The sequence below is a fragment of the Tamandua tetradactyla genome, chromosome X, assembly GCF_023851605.1.
Source record: "Tamandua tetradactyla isolate mTamTet1 chromosome X, mTamTet1.pri, whole genome shotgun sequence".
NCBI classification, from domain to species: Eukaryota; Metazoa; Chordata; class Mammalia; order Pilosa; family Myrmecophagidae; genus Tamandua; species Tamandua tetradactyla.
The window spans coordinates 102854652-102873609 of NC_135353.1; the positions used below are offsets into that span (position 1 = coordinate 102854652).

At 48.5% G+C, this 18958-nt stretch overlaps 1 protein-coding gene across 1 annotated transcript in view; it reads right to left on the reverse strand.

Annotated features, from left to right (window-relative positions):
* Positions 1–15909, reverse strand: part of NALF2 (NALCN channel auxiliary factor 2) — a 33424-nt gene extending 17515 nt beyond the window's left edge. The window contains exon 1 of the mRNA XM_077144813.1: positions 15040–15909. Coding sequence (XP_077000928.1) covers positions 15040–15909 — 870 coding nt within the window. The remainder of the gene's footprint in view (positions 1–15039) is intronic.
* Between the last annotated feature and the right edge of the window lie 3049 nt (positions 15910–18958).

The following is an 18958-nucleotide window of genomic DNA, read 5'->3' on the forward strand; positions in this document are numbered from 1 at the left end:
ATGTACATCAAGAGCCTTAAAGAGATTAATTCTCTAAGTCTAGTTCCAAAAATTTGCCCTGCAGAACAAGAATAATGTTTATGCTCCTATATGAATGCAAAACAAAGGAGAGAAAAAAGTAATTTGTGCATAAATGTTCGGGTAAACCTAGAGAACAGGTGGAAGGATATACACCAAATTGCTAACATTAGCAACCTCAGGTAGGTGGGACTGAGAAGGGAGGAAATGAGGAGATCATTAATGCTTTCTTTATAAACCTCCATATTGTTAGATTTGGGACAATGAACAGAAATTATTTTGTGATTTAAAAAAACTCAGTAAAGTAAACAATAAGAAAAAATGATTGAGGTAGCATTTATTAGAAAAATAATCATAGATCTAACAAAGATATTCATGACAGCATTATTTGTAATAGGAAAAAGTAAGTAATCTAAACATCTAACAATAAGGGATTATGTGTGTCCCCTAGAAAAGCCATGTTTTAATCCTAATCCCATTTTGTAAAGGCACCTGTTTCTTCTATTCAGCATCATATGTTTGAAACTGTAATTGGATCATCTTCTTGGAGATGGGATGTAATCGAGAGTGGTTGTTAAGCTGGATTAGGTGACAACATGTCTCTACCTCTTCAGGTGGGTCTTGGTTAGTTTCTGAAGTCCTATAAAAGAGGAAATATTTTGGGGATTGGAGATTCAGAGAGAGCGGAGAATGCTGCAGCACCACAAAGCAGAGAGCCCACAAACCAGTGATCTTTGGAGATGAAGAAGGAAAATGCCTCCTGGGGAGCTTCATGAAACAGGAAGCCAGGAGAAGAAGCTAGCAGATGATGCCAGGTTCACCATGTGCCTTTCCAGATGGGAGAGGAACCCTGACTGTATTCACCATGTGCCTTTCCAGATGAGAGAGAAACTGTGACTGTGTTCACCATGTGCTTTCTCACTTGAGAGAGAAACCCTGAACTTCATCAGCCTTGTTGAATCAAGTTATCTTTCCCTGGATGCCTTTAACTGGACATTTCTATAGACTTGTTGTAATTGGGACACTTTCTTGGCCTTAGAACTATAAACTATCAGTTTGTTAAATTCCCCTTTTTAAAAGTCATTCTGTTTCTGGTATATTGCATTCTGGCAGTTAGCGAACTAGAACAGATTTTGGTACCAGGAGTGGGGTGCTGCTGCTGCGGTTTGCAAATACCAAACATGTTGGGATAGCTTTTTAAATGGATAAGGGAAAGAATCTGGAAGAGTTGTGAGAACCTTGATAGAGAATGCCTAGAATGCTTTGAAGAGACTGTTGGTAGAAGTGTGAACTCTAAAGATACTTCTGATGACGCCTTAGACAGAAATGAGGCATGTGCTATTGCAAACTGGAAGGAAGGCGACCCTTATTTTAAAATAGCAGATAATCTGGCATAATTGACCAGTGGCTTTGGCTGGAAGGCAGATTTTAAAAGCCATGAATTTGGATATTGAGCAGAAGAGATCTCCAAATTAAATGTCAAAAGTGCAGCCTGGTTTTTCCTCACAGCTTATAGTGAAATGCAACAGGAAAGAGGTAAGCTGAGAACTGAACTCTTGGGTACAAAGAAACCAGAAGTTGATGTTCTGGAGAATTCTGGGCTTCCTGGAAGGGAGACCCCAGAGAACAGTGCCCCACATGAGAACTTGACCAAATATGGAACCAGTCAGCCATTTCAAAGAAAGCCAGGATTGTACATGGAGTTATCCAGGAAGAATTTGTGGAAACTCCTTATGTCTGATGGGCATGATCCAACACTACTGCATAGAAAGCCAATGAGAGTGTTGCAAGATCTGTATAAAGAGAACCACTGCCAGTCAGGACTGAGAGGGACAGAGAAGGGACATATTGGAGGAAAAATAACTTCAGAGGCAAAACCATGGAGGCTGAGGTCTGAGGTCAAGAAGACTTGGGTCAGGAGAGTGGACCCACCCAAGCCCATGAAGAGGGTGAGTTTGCCCCAAAGGCAGAGGGTGGGTCTTCTACTTTATTGCAGTGGAAGAGTCATGCTGCCTTAGGCTTTGGAGAGAGTGAAGCCCATTCCTTGGGGTTTGGGGAGAGCCTGGCTGCCACCACATGGTGGGGTTGGGCATGTGCCCCAGAGATGGCAGAGAGCCTGGGTGCAGCCCTAATACTTGGAGAGGGTGGAGCCTAGAACAAGGTGGTCTCCCCAATGTTCCCCAAGGTTGCATTCAAAGAGAGGCATGCCTCTGCTTAGGCCCTCGGAAAGGGTGGGACTGCCGCTTTCAGAAGCCCTGAGGATAAATAACTCTCAGACTTTGAAATCTAATGGACTTGGCCCTGAAAGTTTTCAAAACTTGGGTCCGGTGACCCCTGTGTTCCTTCCTCCCTATGGAAATGTGTATATATATTCTATGAATGGTCCTCCTTTGTATGTTGGTAGCAAATTACTTGTTATGAGCTTTCAAAGGTCCAGAGCAAATGGAGAAAAATTTTACCTTAGGACTGTCCATGCCTTTAACTAACTTTGATGAGACTTTGTACTGATTTTAATCTTGTATTAATCCTGTATTTGAAATGTTACTGAAATGGTTTAAGGTTCTTTGATATTATTATGAAATTAATATATTCTGTATATGGGGAAAACATGTCTTTTTTAGGGTCCAGAGGGTGCAATGTGCTGGTTTGAAAGGATGTGTGTCCCTTAGAAAAGCCATGTTTTAATCCTAATCCCATTTTGTAAAGGCACCTGTTTCTTCTAATCCCTATTCAGCATTGTATGTTTGAAATTGTAATTGGATCCTGTCCCTGGAGATGGGATGTAATCGAGAGTAGTTGTTAAAATGGATTAGGTGATGACATGTCTCCACCCATTTGGGTGGTTCTTGATCAGTTTTTGAAGTCCTATAAAAGAGGAAATATTTTGGAGATTGGAGATTCAGAGAGAGCAGAGAATGCTGCAGCACCATGAAGCAGAGAGTCCACAAACCAGTGACCTTTGGAGATGAAGAAGGAAAACGCCTCCTGGGGAGCTTCATGAAACGGGAAGCCAGGAGAAGAAGCTGGCAGATGACGCCGTGTTCGCCATGTGCCCTTTCAGATGAGAGAGGAACCCTGACCATGTTCACCATGTGCCTTTCCAGATGAGAGAGAAACTGTGACTGTGTCCACCATGTGCCTTCTCACTTGAAAGCGAAACCCTGAACTTCATCGGCCTTGTTGAATCAAGGTATCTTTCCCTGGATGCCTTTGACTGGACATTTCTATAAACTTGTTGTAATTGGGACATTTTCTCAGCCTTAGAACTGTAAACTAGCAATTCATTAAATTCCCCTTTTTAAAAGTCATTCTGTTTCTGGTATATTGCATTCTGGCAGCTAGCAAACTAGAACAACTAGTTAAATAAATTACATCATATTCATATGGAGAATATTGTAAACTTACCAAGAATATGATGTTTATGAATATTTAGTTACATGGAAAATACTCAGAGTGGCAATCTGTTAAAAAAGAGCAGGATAAAAACCTATATGATTTTAACAATAAATATATATTTCTAATTAAATATATCTTGGGTGGTGTGTTGGTGGCTCAGTGGCAGAATTCTCGCCTGCCATGCTGGAGACCCGGGTTCAATTCTTGATGCCTGCCCATGCAAAAAAAAAAAAAATACATATATATATATATATATATATATATATATATATATATAGTAAAAATATGTAATCAGGAAAAATATATGGTTCCATGTTAATAGTAGGAGACTTAAAGACATCAGTCTCAATACTGGATAAAACATCTAGATGGAAGAGCAATAAGGAAATAGAGGACTTGACACAATGGACTGAAGCTAGAAAGCAATAACAGAGGGAGAACTGGAAAATTCAAAATTTGTGTGTGGAAGTAAAGTATGTGGTTAACTATTAAAAAACCAATGGGTCAAAGTGGAACTCACAAGGGAAATTAGGAAATATCTTGAGACAAATGAAAACAACAAAACTCATGTGATACAGCAAAAGCAGTGCTCATAGGGAAAGTTATAGCTGTCAATGCTTACAAGAAAAAAGAAAGATCTCAAATAAGATAGTTAACCTGACAACTGGATGATCTAGAAAAAGAGCAAACTAAACCCAAAACGAGCAGAAAGTAGGAAACCATAATGATTAGAGTGGAGATAAATGAAATAGAGAACAGAAAAACCATAGAGAGAATCAATGAAACCTAAGTTGGTTCTTTGAAAAAAAAATCAATAAAATTGCCAAACTTTTACCTAGATTGACAAAGAAAAAACAGAGAGGAAGCAAATGACTAAGATCAGAAATGAAAAAGGAGGAATATTACTATCAGCCTTACAAAAATAAAAAGGATTATACGAAGATACTATGAATAATTGTACATGAACAAATTAGATAACCTAAATGAAAGGATGAATTCCTAGAAATATACACATTAACAAAATTGACTCAAGAAGAAGTAGAATATCTCAACTGACCAAAAACAAGTAAAGACATTCAATCAGTAACAAAAATCATTCCAACAAAGAAAAGTACAGGACCAGATAGCGTCTCTGGTGAATTCCACCAAACATTCAATGAATTAACACTGATCCTTCTCAAAGTCTTCCCAAAAATTTCACAGGGGGGAACTCTTCCTAATTATCCTATAAGGCTGGCTAGCATTACTCTGATACCGAAGCCAGATAAAAACATCACAATTAAATATATTTAGATGCAAAAATCCAAAACAAAATATGGGCACACTGACTAACAGCACATAAAAAGGTTTATATACCACAACCACGTGGGATTTATTCCAGAAATACAAGGGAGGTTCAACATAAGAAAATCAATCAATGCAATATACCACATTAACAGAATTAAGGGGCAAAAATCACAAGATCATCTCAATTAATGCAGAGAAGATTTCTGACAAAATTCAACATGCTTTTATGACAAAACACTCAGAAAAATAGGAATAGGTGGAAACTTCCTCAACACGATAAAAGTGCATATATGAAAAACCCACAGGTAACACCTTACTCCATGGTAAAAGATTGAAAGATTTCTCCCTAAGGTCAGAGACAATACAAGGATGCTTGCTTTCATCTCTCCTATTCAATGCTGTTATTAGAAGTTCTGGCCAGAGCAATTAGAAGAAAAAAGGAAATAAAAGGCATCCAAATTGGAAAGGAAGAAGTAAAACTATCCCTATTTGCTGATGACAGGACCCTATATATAGAAAATCCTGAAGAAAACTACTACAGCCAACAAATGAATTGAGCAAAGTGGCAGGGTACAAGATGAAAACACAAAAATTACTTGTTTTTCTATTTGCCAGAAATGAACAATCTGAAAAGGAAATCAAGAAAACAGTTGCATTTATAATAGCAACTAAAAGAATAAACTAGCTAGGAATAAATTTAACCAAGGATATAAAGGACCTGTCCACTGACAGTCACTCATCAAATTCATATAGAGGGCCATGGTGGCTCAGCAGGCAAGAATGCTTGCCTGCCACGCCAGAGGACCCAGGTTCGATTCCCAGTCCCTGCCCATGTAAAAAAAAAAAATTCATATAGAAGTGCAAATGTCCCTGAATGAACAAAACCACCTTGAAAAAGAATGAAGTTGGAGGACTTCCTAATTTCAAAACTTATTACAAATCTACAGCAATCAAACACTGTGATACTGGTACATAGAAATAAACCCACAAATCTGTAGTCAACTGGGTTTTGACTATGCAAAGTCTACTCAATGGGGAAAGAAGAGTCTTTTCAATAAATAGTGCTGGGAAATCTGGATGTATACATGCAAAAGAATGAAAGTGGACCCCTACCTCGTGCCATATACAAAAATTAACTAAAAATGGATGAACCTCACTATAAAAAGTTAAAACTATAAGTCTTAGAAGAAAACATAGGGAACTGTCCTCAAAACCTTGCATTACACACTGGATTCTTAGGCTTTACATCAAAAGAACAAGCAACAAAAGAAAAAAATAGATAGATGGAATTTTATTAAACTTAGAAACTTTTCTGCATCTTTGTATTATCAAGAATCAAATGTCCTTGACAAGGATATGATCAAGAAAGTGAAAAGACAGCTTACAGAATAGTAGAAAATATTTGGAACAATGTAACTGATGACAGTTTAATATTTAATACCCAGAATATATAAAGAACTCTTATAACTCAACAACAAAAAGTCTAATTAAAAAGTGGGTAAAGGACTTGAATAAATGTTTCCCCAAAGAAAAGATACAAATGGCCAGCAAGCATATAGAAAGATGCTCAGCATCATTAGCAATTAGGGAAATACAAATCAAAATCACAGTCAGTTATGTCTTCACACATACTAGGATGGCCACTATTAAAAAAAAAAGGAAAATAAGTTTTAATGAGAATGCAGAGAAATAGGAGCCCTTGTACATTGTTTGTGGGAATGTAAAATTGGGCTCCCACTGTGGAAAACAGTTTGGCTGTCCCTCAAAAAGTTAAACATAGAATTACTATATGACCTGGCGATCCCACTTCTAAGTATATATCCAAAAGAATTGAAAGTGGGGACTTGAGCAGACATTTGTACACCAATGTTCATACCAAAACTTCACAATAGTGGAAAGGTAGGAGCAATCCAAGTGTTTATCAATAGATAGATGAAAAAGATATGGTATATTATTCCACTGAATTGTATACCTGAAAGTGGTTAAAATGGGAAATTATACATTGTCTATGTTACCACAATAAATAAGAATCACAGAAATATATATTAGAAGGAAATATACTATAACGTTAAAAGTGTCTCTGGGACTTTTTTTACTGTTATATTTCTATTTTCAAACATTTCTTGAAGACCGTTTCTTTTGGTAATTGCGAAAGTATTTTGAAAAAGATTTTGAGTCTATAGTAATTCTGAGGCATTAACTTTGTTGGATGTTTTAGTTGAACTCAACACTGAACTAGACAGGCTCACCTTTCATAGATCAGCCAGGGAGCCACTGCTATCTGCTTACAACCAAATAAAAAGACAGGAAATACTGACAACATATGCCACCACCAAAATCCCCCCTCCAAAACAGAAGTTGGTGGTTTGGCACTTCCTGTACTTGAGGAGGCGCTTAGATGTCCAGCAGCATGGACTCACTGAAACCCAGGCATGAGAAGCAGGTCTCCAAACCCCAAGCCTGGCCTCAGCACGCTCTCAGGTGACAAGACCTCATTGCATTCTTTTACCCTTCCAGCTCTACCTGTATGCGTTGGACTTGCTTATGGGACCTTCTCCCCTCCTGCTCAGGTTGATCCCCCCCAGTAGATTGGGGCTGCGCATGTAACAGTGATAATATCCCTCCAGGTGGGAGGAAGAAGGCAGGAGTAGTCCAGCTCTACCATCTCCTTTGCAGAAATGTGTAGATAATGGAGTGAGCAAATACTGCCCTTCCTCATGCCCAGCCTCTTGTTGATATCCCAGGAGGATATTTGTCATTGTCAATGGTCTCAAGGGCAAGAGTCTGGGATGTTGAAAAAAGAGGATGTTGGTGTGTTCCTACTTTGGGTCTGAATGACTCCAAGAGGCCTGTACAAGCCCTCAGTAGGGTTTGCTGGGTTTCCCCCTTCAGTAGTCCAGCTTCTCAGTAGCCAGCTGTGCATCGCCTATGACAGCTGGAGGAGATTAACATTTTTTTCATACATCTGTGTACTGGGGAAAGAACATAGACTCTGGAATCAGACAGAGCTGTGTTTAAATCTCATTGTTCCCACCTTTTAGATATATGGTCTGGGCAGGTCACTTTCCCTTGCAGAGCCTCAGTTGTCTCATCTGTAAAATAGGGATAATAATAGTACTTGCTTGCTAGGGTCACTGTCAGGATTAAACAGACACATGTGAAGCCTCTGGCATCTCTCAGGCACTGAAAGCTGGCAGTTTTCTTTTCTCCCTTCTCTTTCATGTCCATGTCTTCTTTGGAGCCAGTCTGCCTTGTCTTCTGGCCTGGAGACTTGCGACTCAGAATCCATTCAAGCTGGAACTTCAGCTTTGTAAGACTTTGTCACTCCTTTCCTCCCTACAGCCAGCTGAAGCTTTCCTGGGACCCATTCACTTCCCTCTAAGCACCTCCCTAGCTCAGGTCTCAAAAAATCAGGTTTTTCTATGCACACCCCCCCCCCACCTTTATGCCCATGGATAAAAGGCTGGTCTGGCATCACTGGCCACTGCACATGCCCATTCTTCAGAAACCTACCAGGCCAGCATGGGGAAATGGTGCTTCTGGGGACCCAGATATGCTGCTTTTGGCTTTCCAGAAAACACCCTCATGCACTGCTGGTTTAGGTGGCTGGGGCTGAGGTGACCTCCCACCCCCACCCCAGAGCCAGCTGCAGGGAATGGCAGGGGGACATTTAGGGGCAGCAGCTATGGCTTTCTTGGAGCTACAGCTGGAATCTGTGTGTATCTGAGATTTGAGAAGGGATGGCATGTTTGATTCCTAGCCTGCATGTGCCCATGGCAGGTAAGCAGCCTAGGAGGGTGGGAATACAAAGGAACTGCCTTCAGAGAGAAGTTTTTGTAGGAAAAATTCCTACCACTTAGCCTGAGATGTTGGCCTAAATCCCCACCCACAGTATGGGTGTTTATCCTTTTCTTGAGGACTCCTGGGAGGGTATCCCCACATACTGTTCTAGCTGAGAAGCACCCTCTCATGCTTAGGCTGTAGTCAGAGATCCTTGACCTTCTTTTAATGTCAGCCTCACTCACTGTCTTCCCTTACCTTCACCTTGCCCAGCAGACTCTTCCAGCCAGACCACACTGGATGGGAGGCTGCTGGGTTCCCTTCCTCCACTTAACTCCTCCCACTCCCACCTTCAGGAGATACCAGTATATCCTTCCTGGAGGTTCCCGTTGCTATGGTGACTATAGTAGTCAGGCACCAGCCTGTGGGAAGGATGGGAAGTGGCCATGAAGAAGACTGGGGGATATATGTGTGTCTGTGTGTGTGTGTCTTTGTGTCTGAGTGTGTATGCACACACACATGCACATGCTCACCCTGAGAGTGGAGGAGAGAAAAGGGAGAAGAGAAAGAAAGCAGAGAAGGAAAGGGGGAGGGAAGAAGGGACCAGAAGATGAAAGGAGACAGGAGGAAGGAGGGGGGATAAGGGCGGTGAAACAACAGTGGGTTGTGAAGGATGTGAGGGGTGAGGGGGCACTAAGGTATTCAGGGAAAACAGTGGGTGCCAGGGGAATGAGAGAAGAGGGTGGGGGACATGGGGTAAAGGGTGGGGGGGGGGGCTGTGAGGACAGTGACGCGGGATGTGATCATGGAAGGGGGATGTGATCATGGAAGGGGGTCAACAGTTGACAGGGTCAACTGTTCTGGAGGAGTGGAGTGGGGAGTGGGGTAAGGGGTAAAGCGTGGGAGGGGTGGGGAAGGAGTATAAGATTGCAAGGGGGATAGGTGTGGTATAAGGGCTAGGAGGGGTGTGGGCTGAGAGGTGGGGGAGGGAGGAGAGTGGAAGAGGAAAAGTTGCGGGATATCAGAAGGGATGGGATCTGAGGAGTAGGAAGAGAGGTAAGTGTGAACAGGAATGAAGAGTAGGGTTAAAGGGAGGGGTAGATGAAGGAATGTGTGAATAGGGAAAGAAGAGGATGAGGGTGGATTGGGGAGAAGTAGAAGGGGGTAAAGCAGAAGGATGAGAAGGAAGTGGGTTGAGAGGGTTAGAAGTAAGTTGAGAGGGGTCAGTTCTCTAAGGGAAGGGCAGAAGGAAGTGGAAAACAGGATGATGTTTGGATATGGCTGGAAGAGGGGCCTGGAGTGAGATGTGGGAAAGGGAAATGGGGTGAGGGTTGGCAAAGATAGGGGAAAGGGGAAGGAGAGATGTGTAGGTGAAAAGTGAGGAAGTGGGGGAAGGGTAGAGCAAGAGGGGAGAGGAGCGTGTGATGGGAAAGGGTGACTTGTGGACAGGGAGGGAGTGTGGAAAGTGAGGTGAGGCTACGGGGCAGGAGGCGGATGGGGTGTGGGTTGGGCAAGGTGGAGTAGCAGGTCTAGGGTAAGGGGGAGTGGGGGTGGAGATAACTGTTGGGAGTGGGTGGAAGTTGGAAGGACATAAGTATATGTGTGGGGTAAGAATTAGAGAATGAGGTGTAAAGAGTAGTTCGGGAAGGGTCTAGGTTGATAAAATAGAAGACTGGAAAGGTTATGGGGTCATTGGTATGCAGTCAAAGGGGTGTTGGACATAGGCTAAACTTTGGGAGGAATATGGGGCATAAGGATGGAGGGGGTAAACTTAGGGGTGAGGGACTCAGGAGCAGTGTGGGTAGCCACGCTTCATCTAATATATCCTCATTCTAGCTATAAACATAGCCTCTTATATCCCTGTTTCAGGATCAGGGATACCTGTCCTTTCCCAGAACCCCAGCTTCACTTTCCTGGGTGATGAGGAGATGAGCTTCTCTGGGCTGGAGGTCCCTCCCCAAAGGGAGGCCTTGTCATGATTCCCAGGAGGCCATTTATTGACTGCCTGCCCTTTCCCCTAGCCCCAAACAGAGATAAAGGCACCCTCTTGGGCTGCAAGGACTCTGGGTTGGGGAGGCTATCTGTGAAACACTGCTTTGAGCTGTCTTTTAGTCTTCATGACAATAGAGACCGCTGGCCAAGTTGGGGCTCCTGCCCTCTGCCCAGTGCCCTAAACTCCTGGCAATCAGCACCCTTTACACCCAGCTTTAGCCCAGGAGTCCTGCATGGCAGGAAAGCTATGGCAGGTGGGAGGAGAGAGGAAGGCAGTGAGGCAGAAACAGCTGCCAGCCGGAGTGCAGCCGGAGTGGAGGAAGAGCAGGCCCCCAGCGGGTATGGGCAGACGGCAAGGAGCTGGGCTCTGGCATAATGCAGAGCCCCTACCCCCACTCCCAATGCATGAGTATTGGGCTCAACCCCTTCCCCAGACCTCCAAAGCTGCTGTTCAGTGAGCAGGCTCTGCCTAAACTCTTGGCTAAAACAGAAATCAGAGGTCACCTGGTCCAATTTTCCCCTCAATCTGGTATTAGATAACCTCCACAGCATTTCCCTGTGGCCTGCACATATCAGCCCAGACATTTTCTGAAAACAGGAGCTCACTTCCTTCAAAGACAGCCTGTTCCTTCTTTGGAAGGGGGACAGGACATAACTGCTAACAGAGCAATGCTGATGAGCCGGGTCTAGGTGCTGTGTAGACCTCTCATTAACAATGACCTTACCAGGCTGTTATGATGAATTTTAGTCCCATCTTACAGATGAGAAAATTGAGACCCAGGAGCTGAAGTTCCTAGCTCAAGGTCACCCAGGTAATAAATAAGAGAGCTGGTTTTGAATGCAGGGCATTCTAACTATGAAGTCCCTCTGGGGCCAAGCAGAACATGCTTCTTCTTTTGCAACTTAAGTCTTTTGATGTCTGAAGTCAGAGACCACATCCTCCAGAGTTACCTCTTCGCTAGGTGAAACAGCCCCAGCTCCTTCAACTCTCTCTCCTGGGACCTGGGTTCCAGACTCTTCTCCAAACCAGGTCAGTATGAGGCCCAGAACCAAACACAGTCTGCCAGGTGGGTTTGAACCAGCCCAAAATAGAGTAGAACGATCACATCCCTCCTGGGCACTTCCCTTTGCTTATGTAGCTCTATGGCTAGTAGGAGAGCTGAGAATTGTCCTTCCATTGGGCCTCTATCTTCTTTTGGATCAAGAGCTGGGCGAGAAGAGGCCAGGGTTTTGCTCCCACCTCCACCACTCCCCATACTCTGAGTGTTCTGAATTTACAACAAGAAAGATGAAGAGGTGGGGGAGGGGAGAGGGGCCATCAGTATCAAGGTAGGGGTATGGCAAGACTGGGAGGATGGAAAGTTGTGAGGAAGAAACCACCATGGTCCAGCAGTGAGGGTGGTTTGTCCAGTAAGCCAAGGCACGGCCAGGAGGGCCATGGTATTGGGGGGTGTAGAGCTTTGTAGGATGTGCACAGAGTGATAAGGGAGGAGTGGAGCTTGGACCAACCAGTTGGGAGAGGCCAGGGTGGGGATGGGGTATGGGGCCTGCCTAAGTTAACATCGCCCTGCTGTGTGAGAGGAAGTCAGTCGCACATTAAGGAAATGTTGCAGCTGGTACTAAATTGGGAGGTGTCACAGGCAGCAGTGAGGACAGGTATGATTTGTGGGGCCCTGCATAGCCTGAAACAGGGGCAGACATTGCAAAGGGAGAGAATAGGGTTTCTGGGAATGTCCAGGAAAGATATGACTGAGGCACTAAGACAGGGTCCTGGGGAGGGGGAGGGTATCACCAGGCCCTGGAGCAGAAGCTCCAGGCTTGGTTTCCAGAACTAGAGGAAGCCTCCTTATTCTGGCCAGGAGAAGCTCCTGGGCACTTCATCTCCAAGGGATCCCACTTGAAGTACGGGCTTGGATAGGAGGGCTTGGAGCCAGAGGCAGGTGCAGAGATGGGCAAAGGAAGCAACGGAGTCTGGGAAGGAGGTGAGGGTGAGGGACTGAAGAGGGAAGGATCCCCAGAAGGGAGGAGAGCAGGACAATCTTTTCCTTTAGTGGTCCATAAAACAGCTGGAATTGAGTGTCCTGTGGGTCTAGGCCTCTGCTGAGAGAGAGGGCATTGGAAGAGGAGTGGGAAAGGCAGGAAGAGAGCTGTGGAGCTAGTACTACCTTTCTCCTGGCATAGCAGGTAGCGAGAGAGCATAAGTTCATTTGGGAAAGACAAGGAGACAAAGGAGAGAAGGGTGGGTCTTGGCCATTGGGAACTAGATGTGGGGCTATGGCAAATACATAGGCTAAAGCATCTGAGAACATGTGGGTCTGATTCCTGGCACTTCTGCTCATTTGCTGGGTGACCTTAGGGCAACCTGCTAGACTCTTCTGCCCTCAATTTCCTCATCTGTAAAATGGGGGCAATGGTGCTCGTATTACCAACCTCTCTGGGCAACTGTGATCTCATGAGGTATGCGACGGGTTGAAAACCATAAAGCAGTACATCCATGCCAGGTGTTATATTGTTATTACAAAATACTATTGACTACCTCTTCTCACTTGAACCTCCATAAGACCCAGGATGTGGGCAGGGCAAGGATGAATATACCTATCTTACAAATGAAGAAACAAAAGCTTACAGAAGAAAAGTGGCTTGCCCAAGGTCATACTGCTAACAAGTAGTAGAGGTGGTAAGGCCTCTCAATGCCGAGAGGTCGGTAAGTTGTCTTTCTCCTACATCAAACTGCTTGGCAAAAACAATTAATTTAGTGTGGGATAGGAACTTGGAGCTGACTGCAACATGGAGAAAACCCAATGGGAAAATTGTGGCGTGGTATCTCATTCATCCTGGTGACTGAGAAAAAATCCAATTGGGGCCATAAGGTTGGAGGGAGAGCTACAAAAGACAAACAGCCTTTATTCCATCCACTAGTGGACCACATCCCTCTGCTCTCACTGAGTGTGTGTGTGTCTGCGGTTGACAGGGAGTATATGTCTCTGTCTCTATATGTGTCCTTCTTCATGTGACAGTCCTTCTGTCTGTATGTCTGTAACCATGGGGAGGTGCACATGTGTGTGTGACATGGTGTCTGCTTCTGTGGCACTGTTTGTGGGTGTGATGACCTCTCTGAATCTCTGTGTGATTTCCCCCAGAGGGGAGTGGTGGTGGTGGTGTATGAAAACATGTGTGTGTGTCTGTCTGTACACCTTTAAGAAGTGGAATATCTCATTTGGTAGTGTGAGTGAGGCAGTGAGTCAGCTGAGGCTGAGGGAGGCGGGAGGGAGACTGCTAGGTTAGGAGAACAGGAAAAAGAAAAAGGGGAAAGTGAAGTCAGGAGCAATGGGCTACCCCTCTTTTCCCCAAACCACTGCCACAAATCCCTAGGGAGCCCACCGAGAATGTGGATGTCCTGCAGAGGCCCACAGGGGTTGAGCTGGATGGGAAGGGGCACTTTCTGCCCATCCCCACAGCCTCGGAGGGAGATGAGTTGGGCTGGGAGGCAACTGTTTCCCTCTCCAGTTCTTAGCTCCCAACTGGAGGATATGTGAGGCCACCACCCCACCTGGTCTCCTTGTCACTTGACCCTTTGACCTTGCTGTTTCTTTTTCTGCCAGAAGCAGGACACCTCGCAGGGATGGGTGAACAGAGTAGTGGTACCATGTCCCAAATTATCCCAGCCCCCATCAACCTACTGTCTAGAATGACCCTGCTGTGAGGGTCAGGAAGTTTCTCAACACTCAGCTGGGCCCTAGGCAGGCTGTTCTGCAGCTGCCTGCCTCTCCTCAGGATGACTGTCTCCAGCAGCCAGAAAGCCAGCTTTCCCTCCATTGTCACCACAGTGCACTGAAAAGGTACCAGGGAGGGAAGTTTATAATGCACCAACCTTCGGTGGCCTCCTACAAGCTGCTGGGCCCTGTCCCCAGCTCCTTTTGTCAGGGGAGAGGAGTGGGTGGGTTCCTGCTTTGGGAGGAAACAAGCACCCCTGGGATCTACCTGCTCAGGTTCTGGCCAGCCACTTCAGGTCATGTAAGGTCAACAGTGTGGCTGCCCCACCACCAGGAGTGCTCCTCCTCCTCTCACCCCTCCTAGGCAGAGGTCAAGGCTGTGAGGTTAGGTTACCAAATATTCTTCCTCCATCTCTGGCCTTCCCCCTGAACCAGGCAGTCCCTGGGCCCCTCTAGAGCTTTCAGTTGCAACCCAGGAAAGGAAAGGGGCATGGCTGGCTGAAGATGGAGGCTGTGGGAGCAGAATCCCTCTTTCCACCCCTTCGCCCACCCTGGGGCCCTGTGACCCCTCCTTCCTCACTAACGGGGCTGGGCACCAGGAAGCTCCAGCTCTACCTTGCTCAAACTCAGCATTAATAGAAGTTGGCCAGGTGATTATCTGACCTGAATCCCTGAGGCCCCTTCTCCAGGGAGGGTCTCTAGGTGGCACTCATAGCGCTGCATTGAACACGGCAGGATTGGGGAGGGTTGGTGGGGTTTTAGGGGGGACGACTTCCTTTTTATTCCTCCCGGTCCCACAGCTATTGCTGCCGCCTCCGAAGCAGCCGTTGTGGCCGCGGATGCCGGTCCCTACCTTACAGCCTTTCGTGCAGGACCGGATTGAGTACTCTTCTGCCTGTAAGTATTTATGCAGCACGAGGTCGAACTCGTCATATTTTTCCTGAGCATGTCGGTCCAGCCGCTGGTACGCCTCGATACAGTTGCTACACGCCTCCCAGGCCCCGGAGCCCGGGCTGGCCACCACCGCCAGCAGGTCCCCCAGCAGGGTGTCCAGGCTGCAGTCCAGGCTTTCGGGGCGGTCCATGCCCAGCAGCAAGTCCCAGACCGTGTAGGTGTCGCAAAAAGAGAGAGTGAAGTTCCGAAAGTGGCCTTTGAGCAAGTTTTTTTTGGCGGAGGGGAACTCGGCTGGGGCACGGGTAGAGGAATCGGGGGGCCGCAGAGGGGGGGCCGGGGTAGTCGGTTCGAAAAGTCTCTGCAAAGATTGCAATTTGGTGCAAGCTGCGTCCAGCCCGGTGGGCTCGGGGACGCCGCCGCAGTCCGGCCAGGGGCCGACGGCGGGGACGGCTTTGGTCAGGTTGCTGTATCGGGGGCCGCAGGTGCCCGGGGGCGCGCTGGGCTCGCCGGGCGGCGGTGGCGGCGGCAGCGGCAGCGGCAGCACCGCGGGAGGAGGCACCGGCTCCCGCTCACGGCCGGTCCCCCAGGGCGGCCGCATGGCGCTGCTCAGCTCCCTGGCCCGGGGCCGGGCCCCCGCGCACAGCCACAGATGGTCAGCGAGCAGCACGGTGAAGAAGAGCAGGGACGCCAGGGACAGTCGCCATCGCTGCGCCCGGTCGGAGTCGGCGCAAGGTTTGTCGCTTGGCCTGGGAGCCCAGCAGCAGCAGCAGCAGCAGATAGTCAGCGCGGCGGCGTCTTTCCCGGGCCACATCCAAGCGCCCCTGAACATATTTCAGGGGGATCCGGGCTGGAGGGGGCAGGCAGGCGCGAGGCCGGACGGCCGTCTCCGGCGGGAGGGCTGCGCGCCGCTCCGCGCTTCTCGGCGCCGTCCAGGCTCTACCTCGGGGGCCGCATGGTGAGGCAGGCCGGCCGGCCCGGGGCTCCGCTCAGGCCGGAGTCGTGGGGCGCCCTTGTCCCGATCCCGCGCCCCTCCCGCGCTCCCTCGCTCCCAGCCTGGGCGCCGCCGCCCGACCGGCTAGGCGCTGCCCGGCGTCCCGGCGGGGGGCGGTGCGGGGCACTGGGGCGGTGGCGGCTGCGGCGGCGTCGCCGCACTCTTCATAGTGTCGGGCCCCTCAGCTCCCCTTGGCTCCGCGCCACTCTACTCCGCGCTGGCGGCAGCCCGATTCACACTCTGCTCCGGCCGTCTCGACTCAGCGCAGCTCTGCGCCCCTCAGCGCCGCCGTGCGGGCCCGGCCACCGCGCTCCGCTCGGCGCGGCTCGCTCGCCCCGCGCGGCTCCTCTCCCGCCCGCCCGCCCGCTCGCCCGTCTGCAGCCCGCTCCGCGAGGCTCCCAGCCTCGCTCGCGCCCTCCCTAGGCCGGCCGACCGGTGCCCTGCCTGGCCCTCGGGCTTCGCTCGCGCACCGGCTGTTCGCCGGGGCCGGTCCCGGGCCGGCTTCACTCCGGCTCCGCGCCCGTTGCTCCCGGAGTTCCGGCTCAGGCGGGCCACCTGGCTCCCGGCGGCGCCACAGGCTCCGGACGCGGGCGCGGGGCTTTACTTAGTGCGCCTCTCGCTTCCGCTTCTCGTTCGCACCGCTGTGGCGGCCGCGGAGCTGCACGGCCCCGTGGCTCCCGCTGGCCATGCCCCCTCAGTCTGTCGCCATCTTCCGCTGTGCGGAGAACACCTTGAGAGCCCGTGTGCGAGTGTGTTTGGGGGAGCGGGGCGGAGAAAGAGGCACCGAGAGGAGGAGGGAGCGGGACTGGGGCCCCGACTGCGCCTGCGCCTCAGGACTCCCCCCGCCCCCAGCCCCCGCCGGCTGCAGCCTGTGCTGTTTGGGGATATTTCCAGTCCACCCCCAACTCCATTCACTTCAGCACCTCCGTTCATCCGCCCGCTCCCCGCGTGCATACACCACAGGCTGAGTCTCAGGCCCTGGCGCTCCCCCTCCCCCGCCAACCGGGTGCCTGCTTCCCTCCCTGGGGCAGCCCCTTACTCCCGCCGAGGGCCAGGGGACTTCTGAGGATGTCAGGAGGCAGGAGGCAGCTCCGTAGCGTCTCGCTACCTTCCCGGGTCTCCTCCCCCGTCCCCGTGACTAGGAGACGGTGGAGCCCGCTGCTGCTGCTCGGTTGGGTCCCATATCCCCAACTCCGCTATCGCCGTCACTGTCCTGTCCGAGGCCCAGGCGGCCTCTGGTGCTGAAGGACAGCTCCCAGCTGAGCTGCAGAAGAGGACCGCGCTTGGAGAGCGTCCTGGAGGGGGCAAGGCAGTGGGGCTGAAATGGGTGGTAGTGATGGGGTGTCGCTTCTGCCCTTAGTACGATTTCCAGCAGCCTTCCCCCGTCCTAGCTTCCTGGCTCCCCCTACAGGTTGCTGAGAAGAGCTGAGTGAGAGTTTGGGAAGCTGTGCCGCCCGGATGGAACCATGTGCTTGGGGCCCTCAAGAAGTCACATGGCACTAGGAACTCAGACGTACAAACGTCCTTCCGTGCCACTAACCTTGTTTGGACCCCACCAGATCTCATACTGGTCGGTTTGTCTATTTCCTTTCCTCACTCCCTCCCACTACCTGTAAACTCCCACATTCTAATCTTTAATAACTCATTGCAGCAAGGATTTGTTAAACTTAATAATAACAACAATAACAGAAAATATTATTTATTGAGCTTTGTCATGTTAGGCCCTGTTCTAGACACTTTGCATTTATTATCTTATTTAATCTTCACAACCATTTTATGATAGGGACTACTGTAATCTTTATTTACACATGAGGAAGCTGAGGTTTAGAGTGGTTAAGTTGCCTAAGGTCCCACAGCTAGTAACAGGTGCTGCCAGGAGAGAAACCTAGGCAGTCTGGTCCTGAACTCTCCTAACTCTCCAGTAAGGCTCTGAAGAAAGAGGAGTAGAAGACACCACCCTGTCTACACGAAGAAACGTGACATATGTATTGGCTATTTTGGGAGAGTAGTGGACAGGGAACTTTGGTTCTGGTGATAGTCTACCACTGAACATGCTGTGTGCCCTTGAGAGAGGCTGCTCCCTCTCTGAGATTTGGTTTTTTCCTGGTCAATATAAGAAGGTGCCAGGGGTGAAATGAGATGGGTGGGAATTACTAGCACAGTCCGAGGTGGGAGGGAGAAAGGGCATGTATGAAAGGTTTCTGGAAGAGGGAGAATTCCAGCTGGTTCCTAAAGAAGTAGCAGGCTTTGCATGGGTGGTGGGTGGGATGCATTCCAGGTAAGTGGAATGCAAGTGAAGTTTCAGGGGTGGGGAGGAGGCTTGTATGTTTGTGAAGTCATGAGTATGACAGTCTCAGCTCTATTGATGGTGAGAGTTTGTGGGAAGGGAAACAGAAGGAGATGAGACAAAGAACAAAATTGTCAGGCATCTGGGAGACCTATTCATTTATTGTGTCAAGCACTGTGCTGGGACTAGGTAGGATACTGAGGCAGATCAGACATAGCCCCTGCCCCTGAGATACTCACAGCTGAATTAGGCAGACATGTTGAAGGAGTTGCGACCCAGTGCATTAAGGGTGAAATCAAGGAGAGGTCAATCCCATGCAGGCAACGACCAGTCAGCTCTACCAGCTGCCCTCAGAGATGGTTTTGCAAACAGCCATTTATTGGGGGCATTCATTTATTTATTCACTTGAAAAACACCTATTTAGGATCTATTATGTTCCAGGTGCTTTACTAGGCAAAGAGATATAGATACGAGTAAAATATGTCTTATTCAGCTGGAGTCTTTAAGGGATGAGTAGGAATTATCTAGACAGATAGCAGAGAAGTTGGTGTGTAAAGAATGCCCCGACAGAGAAAATTCATGTGCAAAGGCCCAGAAGCA